Source organism: Poecilia mexicana, unplaced genomic scaffold (assembly GCF_051168715.1).
Source record: "Poecilia mexicana isolate PSO_F unplaced genomic scaffold, ASM5116871v1 scaffold_15, whole genome shotgun sequence".
Lineage (NCBI taxonomy): Eukaryota > Metazoa > Chordata > Actinopteri > Cyprinodontiformes > Poeciliidae > Poecilia > Poecilia mexicana.
Window position 1 is genome coordinate 21,455,738 of NW_028263384.1, and position 17,277 is coordinate 21,473,014.

Sequence of the window (17,277 nt, forward strand, 5' to 3'; positions counted from 1 at the left end):
CTTCAGCATCATTTCACTGACATTTTTCTTGGAACCTTTTCAATGTTAAGCTGCTGGAAAATGTTTGAATTCAGTGTTACAATAAAGGAAGGCTGAACTGATGGAGCACAGAATGAGTTCTGAGTAAAAATATTACAGAAGATTATCAGATTTCTAGAGCAGCTTTTCCTCAGCATTGGTGAGAAACAATGCACTGATTTCTACTGTGCATTAAATTAGAGGAGAACCTGGGATTTAAGATCACTTCATTCATTTTACATTTGATAAACACAACTAGCGTAACAACTTAATGAAAGATCATAAATCAGCCTTTCACTCAGTTTGACCTTAACATTAACTCTAGTCTACCTTCATTTTTATCTGCGTGTCGGTCAATCAAGCTTTGCTTTTATATTTTTGTGTTTTTTTCTTACTCTCTGTTCTACATCACAGCTGAGTGTAATCACCATTTAACTGACTTATTTTTATGTTTTTAAGTCAGACTAGTAATTGAACTGCAAGACTATTTACTTATTTTTTATTTTGTTTTTACCTTTAAATTGAGCTAGGAAGATATAACACGGAATTTATTTACATAAAGGGAATATAAAACTAGTAAATAGTTAATTTGAACATGATCAGCTGGGAGCCCAGGATGCAACGTTTTAGAAATGAATGGAGGTAAAAGTGGTGAAGTGGTTTTGCTGTCTGTTTTTACAGCGAGCCTCTGGTTGTTCTTTCATCTTCAGTCGGCGTTGAGTTGAAACGGAGCGGAGCTCTCAGGGCGCCGCACCGTGACCTCCAGCCGCACCGTGACCTCCAGCTGGGCTTTACAGCAGGCTGAGGCTTCGCTGCAGCCACATCTGATTCAGACCGGAATGTCCTGATAATCCCTGAATAATAAACTCTGCTGGATTGTATTTTGGGATGAATCCAGCCTGTTCAGGTCGGGATGTTTAAAGGAAAACTCATTTTTATTTTTCCTCTGACTTTATGTGAGGCGAGCAGCTCCACTTCGTCTCACGTTTCCTCTGATCTCTGACTGAACGTCTGTCAGTGACTCCAGCCATCAAACCCTCCTGCTCTCTGCGCGTCGCTCCTGCTGGAATATTTACGACGTAATGAGATTTTTCTTTGACACGTTTGACATGAAAGGTGATGCAGCCTGAGGAAACTTCTGATCCGATTCGCTGCAGATTCACTTCATTCCTTCTTTGTTTTGGTTTTGTTGCTGTAAAATTTTGATTCTCTATCATCTTTTGCTCTTTGGTGTTAACTGACTTCCTGGTATTAGAGAGAAAAGAAACATTTTCAGTAAAGACTCCTGAACAAAGTCACCGGAGCACTTTCATTACATTCAGCCGTTTTCTTCATATTATTTTGTTTCTTGATGATTTTTAGTCTCAGAAAGCTGCAGGAACATTTCTGCAGCCCAACCAGGAATCATTGCTATTAAACAACAAATCAAAACTGCATAAAGGTTATATGGTGCAGAATTTATGCAATTTATTAAAACTTCAAACCGTTTCCCTGTAGACTCGTTGAGATTTTGGCTAAAACAAAAAGATAAACCAGTTTCTGCATTTTGAGTTGGACTTCATTTGGTATGTTGATATATTTTAAGATTTTCAGTCATTCATAGTTTAATCGTAACAATAAACACTTTATTTGTCCAGGATGATCCTGATGAGATGCAGATTTTCTTCATCCTCATAAAAAGGGCAGCAAAATAAAACTAACTAAACTAAAAATGTTTAAAATAAAATCGTGAAAACATGAAAAAAACTTGAAACTTAGAAAGTCAATTTTAAAATGATACAGATTTTACTACATGAAAATATTTTGGTATTTTTTTTAAAACATTGAAAATATTTTAAAGATTTTTTTTCATTTGGTACTTTGTGATATAACATGAAACGGCAGCTAATTATTGTGAAAAGTGTTAATATCAGGATAATTAAAGAAAGGAAATACAACTTATCAGAGAAATGACAGAAATTAATTAATTCCAGAATTAATTTTTAAAGTTTTTATTAAAAATGTGTTTTTAAACAGGCTAACAAGCTTCTCGCCTCAATTTATGTTTAATGAATTATTGTGCAAATCATATTTTTTCATGTTGTAAACATATTTAGACATTAATTTGGCATAAAGTTCTTGATTCTCTGTGCTATAAGCATTTCTTAATCTGTTATAATTGATATCAATATTTATCTCTGCATTGATGATGATCAGAAGATAAATAATGTCTGAATATAAAGATTATGTTTGGGATTTTTGTTACCCAACATAAAGCCATCAGAGCGATTGAAGAGGAGCTGTTAGCATGTAGCCTGGTTACATCATTAGCAGCTGAGAGTGATGAGCTGCAGCTCGAGGAGATTCAACGACAGGCGGCTCGTCATCCCGGGTGTTGACCCCAAACGGCCCTCAGACCGGCGGAGGTCACGGCTCCCACCGTTAATCACCGCAGCAATCAGAGCAGAGCAGCGGCGCTGATTGCAGCCGCCACTCCGCCGATGTTCAGAGGCAGAAAGTGGACTCTTCTGTTTGCCGTCAAGGACTTGGACCATCACCCATCCAAACACTCTTCATCCTGATGAGGAGGCAGGAAAGTCACCTCAGAGCTTCATCGGCAGCCAGCAGCAACACCTGATCTACAAACACCAAGAAATCACTGAGCTGGTTTTAAATCTGCTGGGTTCCTTCTGGGTAAATCCACCAAATCAAATAAAAGTAAATAAATGTCTGACTGTGTAACAGCTTCATTATGGGATCAGATGAATCAGAGTCTCTGCATATATTTATACATGATATTCCTGGACTTTCTGGTTCTGGTTCTGTTGTGTGTTTCCTCCTGTTAAAAAGCAGTTGTTCCTCCCCACTGGCACCACATGCTTGCTCAGGAGAAGTAATCGCAGTAAAGACCGTGTCCTGATGCAGCTGACTTTGACTTTCTGCTGGTCATTTTTAGAAGCATTATTTATTTTACCCAACATGTTTGGAGGACAAAACTAATCTCAGTTTTAATTTTATGATGTTTTAATGGCTTTTTAACCATTAAATGATCAATAAATAAGTTACTTATTTTCAATTTAGCTCATATTCTTAAAGCAACCAGCAGGGGGCGTCAGAGCACAACAACAACAACATCTACCGTTTCTTTTCCTCTATTTTAACCCACCAAACCATCATTGTATAAAGTAAGTACACCCCTGTCAGTCACATCAACAGACCATAGAAACACTTCAGTTCTCTTTAAGAATCAGGCAGTCAGACTTTAAGGCGTCTTCATCACTGTTCTCCGTTTTGTGATCGATTTATCCAAAAGAATCAGAACCGTTCATCAGTCAGCCATCAAAATGCTTCTGCAGCATCAGAGTTCCTCACCACAGCAACACAGACACACATGAGCAATAAATTCAGCAAAGTGTTCTGCTATGTTGAAAACATAGAGTCTGTCTGCAGATGATTATTTTATTTTATTCATCAAACGGTGCAGCGACAGACCTGGACAGATGGAAATATTAAACATATCTGTCCAAACCTTGTTCTAAAAGTTCATTTTTACTGTTCTAATAAAAAACCTTCAAACTTTTCTGGACCTTCAGAGACAGAAAACAATTTCAGCTGTGTCTTTCATTTCATTTTCTTTCCTTCCACATATTTGACCTTCTGCAAAGGTCTCCACTTTAGAAAACAAGCAGCATCTATAATTTTAAACTTTACAACCTTCTAGTTTTCTAAAAGTTGGGAAAAAATATTTGAAGGTTATTTGATGACAGTTGATGACACAGAGCAGCCGTCGATATTTAATCAAGTTTCTACAAAGCAAATAAAAGTTTGTAAAGGTTTATAAAGGTTATCTGCATAATTAAACTGTGATTAAATAAATAATTAAACCCCATCAAATGCAGGAGTGATGCTTTTGGTAAAATAATACAAGATCAGGTTCAGATCGACTGGAATATTCTGCCAGAACTGAGTTGCTATGGAGGATGCTGGGATTTACTCTGGTTTCCAGCAGCTAACAGGATGAAACTGTTGGAGCTAAACTGGATCAGTTTCATGTTTCTGATTGGCTTCAAATTAAGGACTTTCTTTAATTTACCTGAATATTGTGTTTCTGATAAGGTTCAGTTAAAGTCTCTCTGAGGTAAAGTAAGAGCAGAGAAGTTTTCCTGCTTTAAAACCAAGGAAAGAGAGATGTATCCGACTGAAAGGGACTGAAATAATCCGTCCATTCATCCGTTAAAAGCCGGCCTCCTCTGATGTCCTTTTGACCAAACTTTAATAAATGATGCTGCCCAGCTTCAGGACTCTGGGTGAAAAACAAGGCGACATATTTGTTGCTGATCGATCCAGACTGGGCGGAACGGCGCGTTTTCTCTGCCTCAGTTCATCCTCCCTCCCCAGGCAGATACTTGGCAGCGGTCTCTGGAGGAAGGAGTTGGGATCTGCATGGAGGCCTGAGCTGAATGAGAAGGAGCTGGCCGCCGACCACCTGGTGTCAGTGGGGGGTTAAGCCGTGACCCAGATTCCTGCAGGAGTCTTTGTCCTGCAGCCGGGAGAAGATCCTCCCCACCGGCTCCTCAGAGAGCCGAGGATCAACCAGAGACACAACGAGCTTCTGTCCTGGAGGAGCCAGGAAGCTGAAAACGGCCCAGTTCAGTTCATCACAACGTTAATAAATACATGAACCAGGTTATTATGACAAGAATCGTTATGAATTAATGGACAAATTAACATCGTTTTATCTGAGTTCAGATCAACCTGGTGACACTCTGATCCGTTACCCTGGAAACCACAGAGGGTCAGCAGCTGCGTTTACATTACAGATGTGCAAAACTCTGTCTATATCCCATGAATGTAAAAATACAAACAATTTAGCATTTCTTGTTTCCATCAAATAAGGAACACGATTAAAATCATGTGAATAAGTTTGTAATGTGATCAATCATTAAAATCACACCACATCATCATCATCCTCCTCCTCCTGCCACTTCCTGTCGACTTCTTCGTCTTTTCCTCCAGTAGTAACATCCAGCTGTTGATCACATGACTCATGATGCAAAAATAATGTTTTCATTGCAGTTTTGCAAAATATATTAGTATTGATACAGCTGGAACTGAATCTCATCCTGTAGCAAAAACTTTTTATTGGAAAATGTGAGTTTTTTCAAAATGATCCTGTTTCCATCAAGCAAATTTATTTTCATAATTCCAATTTTCATGATTTCATGGTTAATGGACAGCAGCAGGTGAACTGATCCTGGATGGAGGAAAGTGTTCTTGGTTCCATGTTGAATCAGAATCAGAGGCTGAGGAGATGAGCCAAGTTTGAATAACCAGATTATCATCAAACTAACAGATTATCTGTTAAACCCAGAGGAGATTAATAGAATAATCCAGAGAGGAAAAATGAAAACTGGAGGATCCAGGACAAAAGACACTTTAATGTTTCCATTTGTCTCTCTGCCTTACAGACTGGAGTCGATCATGAGGATCTGAAGCAGACGACATAATAATAATAATAATAATAATAATAATAATAATAATAATAATAATAATAATAATAATAATAATAATAATAATAATAATCAATGTGCATCAGAAATTGATTGTGGATCAAATTGGTTCCCACGCATCGTGTTGATTCTCTGTCACAGAGTCGTAGAGAAACTTAGATTTACTGGAGAACCTGCTAACGGCTCCATGACCGGACCCGGTCTGGATCCGGTCTGGATCCGGACCCGGTCTGGATCCGGTCTGGATCCGGACCCGGTGGATTCCAACACGCAGCTCCGCTGAGGAAACACTGGCAGGACTCAGAGGAGACAAAACAACTGAAAGTTTAAATTATTGTCTGAGTGGTGAATAAAGAGAAACCCTGCAGACGCTGTTGTTGTTTTCTCACAGATGCTTTCTGAGGGGGTGAGTCTGGGGGGTAAATGTGGGAGGGCAGTTCTTCGAACAGCCCCCGGGCCCCTCTTTCTCCCTCTCCTCCTTTATCCTCGTCTCCTGCCCTCTTTTATCCGACTCTCTGCGGCCCCACGGTCTCACAGCGACTCCGACCTCTCAGCAGCATCCAAGGGTAAGAAACGGCAGCGACTGAATCTGCTTTCTGGGCCGAACCTGCAGACGGAGAGTTAAGACTTATTAACGAGGATTGTTCCTGTGCTGCTGCTTGTCTTTGTTTGACATCTGGTGACTTTCTCTGCTCAAACCTTCATTCTTCACGGCAGAGAAGCTCTGAGAAACTCCAGAAATGGTTTTGATTTTAAAAAGATGCATTTGGTTTTGATTCAGCCGTTTTCCAGAATGAATTTGATCTTAGTGGAGGGAGGAGCGGTCCGGTCCGGTCCGGTTCTGACTCTTTTGTTGCACTTTAACTTCCTGAAGCAGCTCAGTCTGACTGAACTGAACTGGATGAAGCTGATAATTCTGGATTTTCTCTGAATTTTGAAGATAAACTGTTAACTATGCTTCCAGTAACTTTTGCATCCAGTGAACACTAAACTGTAATATTCAGTATTCTGGTTGTTTCATTATTTTCTGTAAATATTTCTCTGAGTGGAATGAATGCATCATTTATTTGGTTGCTCACTGCATGAATATTGCAGTGTGTTTATTCCTGATTTAGAGTTTGGGGCCTGGTTGTCGTGGGTTACATGTATCTCTGGTTCGTTATCCTGCTGGGAGAGTTTGGGGTTCTGGGTCGACCATGGAGGAATCGGCCGTCATTAGAACCTGATCACTCAGTCCTACACCAGGAACCCATCGAATCACGGTGACACCATGATGAGATGTTACATCATCCCCATTGTTGCTCCCCATGTGACCAATAGGAATAGACATGTGGCAGTAGAAATGGAAAATGGACGCCTTCCCTCAGTCTTTACCTCAAACAGAGGAGGGAAAGTTTCTCGGTGTCTTGTGGTTTAGGGGCCTTGTCTGAGGTAATGTGAGTGGTGCTCCTCTTTCAGAAAGGACACAGGATGATGGGTAGGGAGGTTCCTTTGTCTGTTTGGACTGAAGGGCTCGACACATGGGGGGCAACGTTTCTCCCTCCATTTCACCTGCAAGATGAGGCGACTATCACTAACCCTCCTTCAAGCCTGGGAACTGGAAGACGAGTGCATGAGGCGTTTGGAGCTTGTACATGTAGACACACACACTGGTTAGCCATGTGTGCACAAAAAATGTTCCATCTTTGTTGCTGCCATTGCTACATGTGTTGGGTTTCACCCGGTTGGCAGAGACTCCTCACTGCCTTTAACCAGGTAATCCTACATGTTACAGTCCAGCCTATTCTAAGCGGTGCTGAAGGTTGTGGAGAATCTTTCATGGTCTGCATCCAGCATGAAAACACAGTTAGCTCAGTCTGTCATTGGGCCACAGTTTGTTTAGTTTATGGTGTAAAATAATTGACATTCAGATCACAGAGACTAAAATTCCCCTTTGATCGCCTGAATGGTGCATGAATCATTTAGCTTCACTCTGAATACTCAGTTGTTCTTACAGTCATCACCATGTAAACCCAAAGTCACACCAGGCTGCAGCTAACACACCTGAGCTAACTAAGACATGGGGCCACACCAGTTGTGCTCCTTTAACTGATCCACATCATGGGTATGTTCCCCATTATGCTGCCACCATGAATGTAAACCATATTAGCCTGACACCAGATCAGTTTACACCATTAAAACTCCGTAGAGACTTTCCAGTCTTTGTCACATGTCATAAAACGCCGTTGGGTTTTTAATCATGCCTGAGGCTCTTGACAAGATCCTGCGAGACCTTCCATGTTTCGGTCGGTTCTTAAGTCCTTGTGGGGTTTTCATCCTGGGTGGACTTTGATTTGTACTTGTACCAATGCTGGTTTTACATGTAGAATGGATAAGTGCTTCTCTGTTGTTTAACTTCCAGATCTGTAAAGTTCTCCTTTGGACTTTTGCTGCTTCAGGCCTTTTAAAGTTTCACACATTAACAGGTGTCTCCTGCCCCTCCTCAGCCACCATGCGTGCTGCTCTGTGCTGCTGTGTCTTCCTCCTCTGCCTCGTCTTCCTCGCCGAGGCCAAGCGGACGCCTGGTCAGGACAAACGGGACAAACCTCGCCAGCCCCAGCCGTCGCCGCCACCGGCCCGGCGGTCCAGGAACCGCTCGGTGCTCAGCTCCGGGGAGCTCAGCACCAAGCGGGGCCATCGCTGCACCTGGCAAACATCTGGTGAAGGTCTGGTGAGCCTGCTGGTGAACTGCTCCACAGAAACCGCAGGAGACGCAGAGAGGTGAGGCGAGACGTAGAAACATGATGAAAAGCTGACAGTCATCGATATCCTGCACAGCTTTGAGCTTCATGCAGTGATGATGGCAGTGAGGAACCACAGGAGGGATCCATATATCCTGCACCGCGTTTTTGACCCGAGAAGGCGGCTTGCCTTGACAAAAGTCAGCTGAAGCAGGACTGGTTCAGGGTGTATCAGTAACAAATGGTTTGGAAATGGTCTTAAAAAGTTTCCATTATTTGGTTTAAACTTGCATCCAGTAGCTCAGTGCCTTTCCTGCCTTCAGTGTCCTGGAACCCAATCATCTGGTTGTTGTTGTTTCCAGGTACTGGTGTCGTTATGCTGGGAAACCCGACCTCTGCCAGGCCTACAGCGTGAAGTCCAGCCAGTACTGGAAGCAGCTGGTGGGAAAGCTGAAGAAACGGGAGAACGCCTGCGAAGGAGAGAAAGTGTTAAAGGCCAAAACCTGCAAAAAGGCGCCTGGCGAGGCCCACATGAAGCTGGCTCAGCGCAGCGGGGAGGAGGACAAGAACGGCGCCAAGGAGGGAGGGAAGAAGAAAGGAGAGGCCGGAGCGAAGAGCGCCGATGGAGGCAAGGTGGAGAAGAGAAAGAAGAAGGTGAAGGAGGATGAGGAGGAGAAAAAGAAACGGGAGGAGAGGACTGAGTTTGACGACGAAGGAATGGTGAACGACATGGAGCCGGTGCAGACGTACTGCAGCGACGGCTGGCACTCCGTCTGCTCCTTCTTCGTCAAGTTTTTTGAGGGCTGAGTAAAACAAATTAGAGAAATTTGTTTTTTTTATTGATGATAGTGTGAATTAAATCTGAATCAGAGGAGGAAAGTTGTGTTTTTAACCTTTTGGGGAGTCTGGGCAGCTCATTTCTAAGGATTTGTGTCAAATTTCTCAAACTGCTCTGAAGGTTAGACGAAAACCAATTTAATTTACATTTGATCGAGAATCTTTGGTAATTCTGTATATTTTTTAAGGATTAATTGTTAGATCTAATACCTTAAAAATAACCGTACTTTGTAAACTGTGTTAGTTAAAACAGATTCAGTTTGAATCTGCAGTAATAACCTGATGAAGTGAAGTTTGTTGAGTTTTTATTGTTTTAGTTTCCTGATGTTTAGTTTTGTGATGTTGGACCGTTTTTAACCAAATTCTGGATTTTCATAGACGACATTAAATAATCACCATTAACTGAGATGTTTGTGGTCAATAACTCGATTCTTTTCGTGTCGTTATCGGTTTCTGACATCGGACTAAAACCTTCCTGATCGTTTCTGTAGATTTCCTTTGGTTTGTTGAGTCCAGCTCTGAGCCCAGGACGGTTTCCTGACCCTCCTCACCTGGTCAGGTTTACAACTAGATTACAAACTAAAGGCCTTACAGCCGACTGAGGCTTCAAATGATCAACAGTCTCCAGTGAAGAGGAACGAATCTGAACCACATTATCAGTATTATTATTGATAAATAAATAAAATTCACTCTGATTTAAATATGGCCAAAAAATTTAATAGTTTAATTCAAATGTTTGTTTTTTTGGTTTTATCAAATTTGATTTATTTCACCAAACTCCAGTGGAAACACTTCTTTTGCATCTCATGAGTCACATGATCAACAGGATGTTACTACTGGCACAAACCATGAAGAAGAAGACGACAGGAAGTGGAGCAGGAAGATGGAGCGCCATGTTGTTTTTTAATAACTTATCATGTGAACAAATTTATTCACGTGATTTTAATTGTGTTTCTTATTTCATGGAAACATTGTGTGTTTCTTCGACATTAGAGGAACATTGACAAAGTTGTGAAACTTCACAGAAGAAAAAACAGAAACCATAAAGTTGATGGCAGGAATAACCATGGATAATTCAAATCAGAGAAAGGGTGAGAAGTCTTCAGTTTGTCTTCCAGCAGCCTGAGTTCATACTTAGAGTCATAAACAGATCAGGATAACCTGAGCCAGAATAACTACAAGCTTTATCCAACAGGAAGGTTTTCAGGCCAGTTTAAAGTGTAGAAGACGTCTGAGGACCCGTCACGTCCAGAAGGTTCATCTGCTGCGTTTCTGCTGGGGATCCTGATTCGTGTGCCTTTAAACGTGGCTGTTTGCTGCAGAAAGCGGTGAAATAAAGCAGCTGCTGGACCCAGAGTGAATGCTTGGACTGATCCAGGATGTTGCATAATGCTGTGTGAACAGCAGCATCGTTCTCAGCCCCTCCAGGCTGAGAGCTGTTTACATCCTGGTCATTTCATCTGAATACCAATCAACACACTCACTTCTACTGTAGCAGATTCTGCAGTTTGGTTTTCACACCAGGCTTCATGCTGTTGTTCGTTCATCTGAATGAATTTCATCAACATGTTTGTTTCTGCAGAACAAACGCTGGGAAGAAGGAAGACAAGCCGTCAGGTGAGAACCAATACCTCCACTTATTCCAGTCCAAACTCCAGTCCCCACATCAGAACCAAACTCCCACTTCCATCTCCACAGTGGCCTGATTGTCCCTGAACCCCGAAACACAGAAGAGGCCACTGAGAGCCCAGGAGGAGGCAGCAGGGGTCACAGCATGAGGCCCCCATGCTGGCCGCCTGCCGCTGAGGACTCAGGCTCAGCGAGGGTCTGGCAGCCGCTGCATCGCCTCACATCAGCTTTTATTCCCAGCTCTCCTTCAGCTTCAGTTTGTCCTCCTGGTCTCTGCTGGTATCGACCAACATGGACCCAGAGGGACGTCCTGGTGGGACTCTGTCCTCTGTCTGAAGCAAGTTCTGTAGTTTTACACATAAATAATGATGGAGAACATTTAAATAACACCTCATGTCTTTATTAAGATGTTTATAAGAAACTTCTAACTATGCTTAAATCATAACTGATTAAAATGTAAGGGAACCATGCCTACAGCTGCAGTGTGTAGCTGGTATAAAACCTTTTTAATGCATTTTTTAAATTGTCACTGTCATGACAGTTTAAGAGGCAGATAATCTGTCAAACTAATTCAGCAGATCTTCCTTCTCCTAGTGCTAACTAGAAACAACCAATCAGAGCCAGGAGGCGGGTCTTAGCGCTGTCAATCATCCTCCATGTGAATGCTAAGGCTAGTTAGCATAGCCACCGATGATGGCGAATAAATGGTTTTCTTGTAATAATACGTTGTTTTTCTGCTGTTAGCACACGGTGAGCTCAAACCCAACCATAACGTGACTGACTGAGTTTCATCTCTGAAAGGTTCGGTTCCACAGCTACAGGTGGGCCAGGAAATGTCAAAGCTTTAAAATTATACTTATAAAAACTAAACTTTACACTTTTACTTCAGAGTAGAAAAGTAAAGTTAATGTTGGTCTGAGAGCCGGCAGTAAATCTCTCCTGAAAGCTTGTGGTCATTTTCTCTGCTGATCCAGACGCCTGTTTCTCCCACTGAGGTTCAATAATCTGAGCAAATATTCACAGAAATATTTATCTGTTTTGTTCTTTGATGGCCAATTAAACCAAACCGCCTGCAACAGAACCAGAACTTTCCTGAGATCAACAGAACGTTCTTCTCCCTGGAATCTCTCGGCTCTTTACTGAATCCTATTGTTGGACCCAAATCTTCATCACGAAGCTGCAGCTTCTTGTTCTACACTCAAGAAGTCTCTGCTGCCCCCAGCTGGAGAAGGTTTGCAAGTGCAAGTTGCACTTTATGGATGACTTGAAGATCCAGGATGTTCGGCTCAGTGAGTAGCTTTTCTTCTCCAGCATCATGAGCCACTCTGGTAGGAATATTTCTGCTCTTCATACAAAAAAACGCACAAATTTTTACAAAATGACAATAAATTCAAAATTTCTCTGTAATGAAGTTGTTTTATTGAAGAAAGCCAAAAGAAACAGAAGTCTAGACATTATTTTTGTGATCTAAATCATAGAAAACAATCAGTTAGGTTGATGTTAGATTCAGTAAACAGAAGGAAGTTCAGTTCAGTCTCAACTGATTTAAGATCAACATTCATTCTGCAAGTCAGAGAAACCAGAACATTTAATACATCAGAACAAATATTAAAACTACACCGTTGGAGCCCAGAGAAGTTTAGATTCTCATGAAGAAATATTTCTGACATTTAATAATGAAAGAAAACATCAGCAGTGATAAAACTTATGGCTCCTGGAGGACAGAGAACGACTCTTAAACCAGAAAAATAAAGACAAAGAACAACAGAGCAGAGACTTCAGAACCATGAACCCTGATCAACAATCAGAGAGAAAACCTAGTTGGGTTTACTGAACTCTGCAGATGATTCAGAACCAACCGCAACTCCAGCCAGCAGCGGCTGAGTGAATGTGGTCTGGACTCTGTGGATCAGAGTCATGGAGTCAGAGACGCTGTAGAAGGACAGAAGACCTGCTCTGTGGTCCAGGTACACTCCGAGTCTGGAGGGAACCGGAGCTGAGATGGAGGTCCAGATGTTGTTGTGACCAAATTGTAATCTAGTTTGTGAACAAATTAATGCCCAAGATTTGTCATTACCTCCAAATCCACATTCGTTTCCACCTCCTGCTCTGCTGATGTTGTTGTATGCAGCTGCTAAGCGAACTCTCCCGCTCCGCTCCACCTCCCAGTAACATCGTCCAGTCAGACTCTCTCTACTCAGAACCTGAGGCCAGTTAATGAATCTGTCTGGATGATTAGGATAAGACTGCAGATGGTTCATCCATCTCACCTTCCTGTTCCCCTCTGATAGCACCAGCTTTGTGTTTGCCGTATTTGGATTAAGGGTGATTTCACATGAATATTTTAAGAATCCAGCTCTGCTCCTTGGTTCTAGGTTTGGTTCTGACAGTGGAACATCCACCTCACTGGCCATCAGTGAGATGTTTGTCCATGAGTCTCTCAGGACGTCCAGCATCAAGTCTCTGAGCTCTGACACAGCTGCTGTCACGTCCTCAAAGGGTCTCAGAGGACGGATCTTTATGCTGGATGAGCCTTTAGGCTCCCTGGGTGGCAGTGAGGGGTAGTTGAGGAGAAACTGGTTGTGATCCTCTGTGTGTGAGAGCTGCTCCAGCTCAGCGTCTTTCCTCTTCAGCTCAGTGATCTCCTGCTCCAGCTTCTCCTGAACATCTTTGACTCGACTCACTTCAGTTTCCTGCTGGGATCTGATCTGCTGCTTCACATCAGAGCTTCTTTTCTGGAGGAGACGGATCAGCTCAGTGAAGATCTCCTCACTGTCCTCCACTGTTTTATCAGCAGAGTGATTGATGGCCTCCACCTCCTGCTGAAGCAGCTTCACATCTTTCTCTCTGTCCTGGATTCTCTGCTGGATGTTTCCTCGTCTCTCCTCCAGCTCTCTCTGCCTCTCAGTCCTTTCTGCTGCAGCTGACACTGTGTCATGGCCTTTATGTTCCTCCACAGAGCAGAGATAACAGATGCATGTCTGATCAGTGCGGCAGAACATTTTCATCACCTCATCATGCTGAGAGCAGATGTTCTCCTGCAGGTTCCTGGACGGCTCCACCAGCTTGTGTTTCTTCAGTCCAGGGACATCAAGGTGAGGCTGGAGATGATTCTCACAGTAGGAAACCAAACAGACCAGGCAGGACTTGAAGGCTTTCAGTTTCCTGCCAGTGCAGATTTCACAGGCCACGTCTTCAGGTCCAGCATAGCGGTGATCAGCAGGAGCAGCTGGGAGTCCAGTCTTCTTCATCTGCTCCACTAAAGCTGCTAGCATGGTGTTTTTCTTTAGCACAGGTCTGGGTGTGAACGTCTCCCTGCACTGAGGGCAGCTGTGGATTCCCTTCTGATCCTCTGCATCCCAGTGAATTTTGATACAGTTCATACAGTAGCTGTGTCCACAGGGAATGGTCACCGGATCCTTCAGCAGATCCAAACAGATCGAACAGGAGAAGGTTTCTCTGTCCAGCTGATCCTGCTCCATTTCTGCTCTCAGTCACAGAGACTGTGTGAGTTTCACTTCCAGATAACAGAAACTGGGTTGAGCTCTGATCTGCAGATCACAAGTCAGAGCAGAGAGGCTGCAGCCAATCAGCTTTCACCTTCAGCAGCTGTTGGCTCCGCCCAGCTTCAATCAGGAAGCAGAGGGAGGAACGCCAGGCGGAGGGAAAGTCTGGAAGATGGTCAACCCATGAATGGTGTAAGAAGAGAGTCTGGTTTTAGTTTTAGTTGAGTAACTAAAACTAAAACCTGTTTTATTTACTGATGGAACAGCAGCAGCAAGTACTAAAGAAGAAGCAACAATGTTTGTGCTGACATTTTCCATATATAAATAATATTAGTGAACAATAGAGGGAATGTCGAGTAGAAAACGAAGAAATAATTTAAGATAATGTCATTCATATGTATCTTTCAATAGTTAAGATCTGCTGTGAGAAAAGTAAAAATGTCAACTGTGAAAAGATCAAATTGGTTATATAATGATGAGTGAACTTATTGAATATTCCAAGTTAGTCTTATTATATTTGTATAATGCAGCATACATTACCTGAAAAAAGGCTTCTGTGGTACCAAAACCTGGGAAAGATTATATAATATTATCATATTTCAATCTCATCAGTGACATTGGAGCAACACCGTTCACTTTAATGATGACAATCTGCAATTTTATTTTAAAAATCTATTAAAAACCTCTGAAGCTAATATTTATCTCAACACTTTGCATAATAATATCAAAACAATATGAACATTCAGCACAAAAATCAATCTGCAGAGTATAAATCATGAAACTGTCCTGAAGGCTCACAGGGTTTGCTAACATCCATCTCACCACCAGAGGTCGCTGTTGGACCACAGTAGGATTAGAAATCAGAGGAAACATTTTGAGTTTTAAATTAAAAAACCCCACAGATCTGATTGAACCATTGCTGTAGATTATAAAAATGATTGTCTTGTGAAAAACCTTGAATAGATAAAATATTAACAATAATTTTATCTTCAGCTTCCTAAAGCGACATTAACTGGTTCTTCATTAATGATCCATCGTTCTCACAGCTGCTGAGTGATAAATGAGTCCAACAGGTTTATCTTCCTTAAAACACAATCAGTCGCCCTGCTGGAGGATTCAGACGGGAGGCGCTCAGCAGAGAGGATGATGATCAGCAGCCGGACCTGAAGCTCCTTTTGCCCCAGAGACAGCCGAGTCCACCGCAGGAGTGGGGCATTTCTGGGGAAATCAGCTCTGCTCCATCAGCTGCTCCATCAGCTCTGCTCCATCAGCTGCTCCATCAGCTGCTCCATCAGCTCTGCTCCATCAGCTGCTCCATCAGCTCTGCTCCATCAGCTGCTCCATCAGCTGCTCCATCAGCTGCACCATCAGCTCTGCTCCATCAGCCCCTCTCCATCAGCTGCTCCATCAGCTGCTCCATCAGCTGCTCCATCAGCTGCTCCATCAGCTCTGCTCCATCAGCTGCTCCATCAGCTGCTCCATCAGCTCTGCTCCATCAGCTGCTCCATCAGCTGCTCCATCAGCTGCTCCATCAGCTGCTCCATCAGCTGCACCATCAGCTCTGCTCCATCAGCTGCTCCATCAGCTGCTCCATCAGCTCTGCTCCATCAGCTGCACCATCAGCTCTGCTCCATCAGCTCTGCTCCATCAGCTGCTCCATCAGCTGCTCCATCAGCTGCTCCATCAGCTGCTCCATCAGCTCTGCTCCATCAGCTGCACCATCAGCTCTGCTCCATCAGCTGCACCATCAGCTCTGCTCCATCAGCTGCTCCATCAGCTGCTCCATCAGCTGCTCCATCAGCTGCTCCATCAGCTCTGCTCCATCAGCTGCTCCATCAGCTGCTCCATCAGCTGCTCCATCAGCTGCTCCATCAGCTGCACCATCAGCTCTGCTCCATCAGCTGCTCCATCAGCTGCTCCATCAGCTCTGCTCCATCAGCTGCTCCATCAGCTGCTCCATCAGCTGCTCCATCAGCTGCTCCATCAGCTCTGCTCCATCAGCTGCTCCATCAGCTGCTCCATCAGCTGCTCCATCAGCTGCTCCATCAGCTGCACCATCAGCTCTGCTCCATCAGCTGCTCCATCAGCTGCTCCATCAGCTCTGCTCCATCAGCTGCTCCATCAGCTGCTCCATCAGCTCTGCTCCATCAGCTGCACCATCAGCTCTGCTCCATCAGCTCTGCTCCATCAGCTGCTCCATCAGCTGCTCCATCAGCTGCTCCATCAGCTCTGCTCCATCAGCTGCACCATCAGCTCTGCTCCATCAGCTCTGCTCCATCAGCTGCTCCATCAGCTCTGCTCCATCAGCTGCACCATCAGCTCTGCTCCATCAGCTCTGCTCCATCAGCTGCACCATCAGCTCTGCTCCATCAGCTGCTCCATCAGCTGCTCCATCAGCTGCTCCATCAGCTGCTCCATCAGCTCTGCTCCATCAGCTGCTCCATCAGCTGCTCCATCAGCTCTGCTCCATCAGCTCTGCTCCATCAGCTGCACCATCAGCTGCACCATCAGCTGCAGAAATACTCCAGGATCTGAAACCGAACGAGACGATCCCGTCCCTCTAAACGTCGTGAGGCAGAAGAGGCCGCTGCAGATTTTATGCAGAACTCTAGAAAATTAAAAAATAACAAGAAGTCAACAGATCAAAGGTTTCTTTACTAATAATATAATCTCCATAAAACTAGAACTGTGTAGATTTGATCATTAATAATGGAGAACTATGGTTTATTATCCTGTCATTTCTATGCAGATGATGTTCAGTTGTATTTCTCACTTTACCAAATTAAACATCTAAACTGTCTAACTCCACAGTTTGTTAAAGTTCTTAGACTGTTAAAGGGGGATGGAGTCAGTTTTCTTCCATTAAGTGAAAACCAAAAAGATTCTTGAACCAGAAAAGATGCACAACTGGAACAGAGAAACACCCTAACAGGGTCTCTCTGTTAGGAAGCTTTGATTCTGGCTTCAGTTTTTTTGAACAGGTCAAATCTCAGAAATATTGTCAAACTCCGTTACTCCTCATTCTGCACTGGAAATCATTTTTCATTCTTTTGTTTCATTACAATGTGCAAACTTTCC

General features: G+C 43.2%; 2 protein-coding genes across 2 annotated transcripts; one reads left to right on the plus strand and one right to left on the minus strand.

Moving 5' to 3' along the window:
- The first annotated feature begins 6,006 nt into the window (after window positions 1-6,006).
- Window positions 6,007-9,470, plus strand: fgfbp3 (fibroblast growth factor binding protein 3). The gene is made up of 3 exons (XM_088013140.1): window positions 6,007-6,073; window positions 7,994-8,267; window positions 8,590-9,470. Exons 2-3 carry the CDS (start codon window positions 7,999-8,001, stop codon window positions 9,032-9,034), a joined length of 714 nt encoding a protein of 237 aa, XP_087869266.1. The 5' UTR covers window positions 6,007-6,073; window positions 7,994-7,998; the 3' UTR covers window positions 9,035-9,470.
- Window positions 9,471-12,089: 2,619 nt separating this feature from the next.
- LOC106933024 (tripartite motif-containing protein 16-like) lies at window positions 12,090-14,191 on the minus strand. Its single transcript, XM_088012789.1, has one exon. The coding sequence runs from the start codon at window positions 14,173-14,175 to the stop codon at window positions 12,511-12,513; it is 1,665 nt and encodes a 554-aa protein (XP_087868915.1). The 5' UTR covers window positions 14,176-14,191; the 3' UTR covers window positions 12,090-12,510.
- Between the last annotated feature and the right edge of the window lie 3,086 nt (window positions 14,192-17,277).

Coding starts and splice junctions, on each gene's coding strand:
- fgfbp3 (XM_088013140.1), top strand. CDS start 7,999: ATGCGTGCTGCTCTGTGCTGCTGTGTCTTCCTCCTCTGCCTCGTCTTC. Junction 8,268..8,589: donor ACCGCAGGAGACGCAGAGAG/GTGAGGCGAGAC, acceptor TGTTGTTTCCAG/GTACTGGTGTCGTTATGCTG.
- LOC106933024 (XM_088012789.1), bottom strand. CDS start 14,175: ATGGAGCAGGATCAGCTGGACAGAGAAACCTTCTCCTGTTCGATCTGT.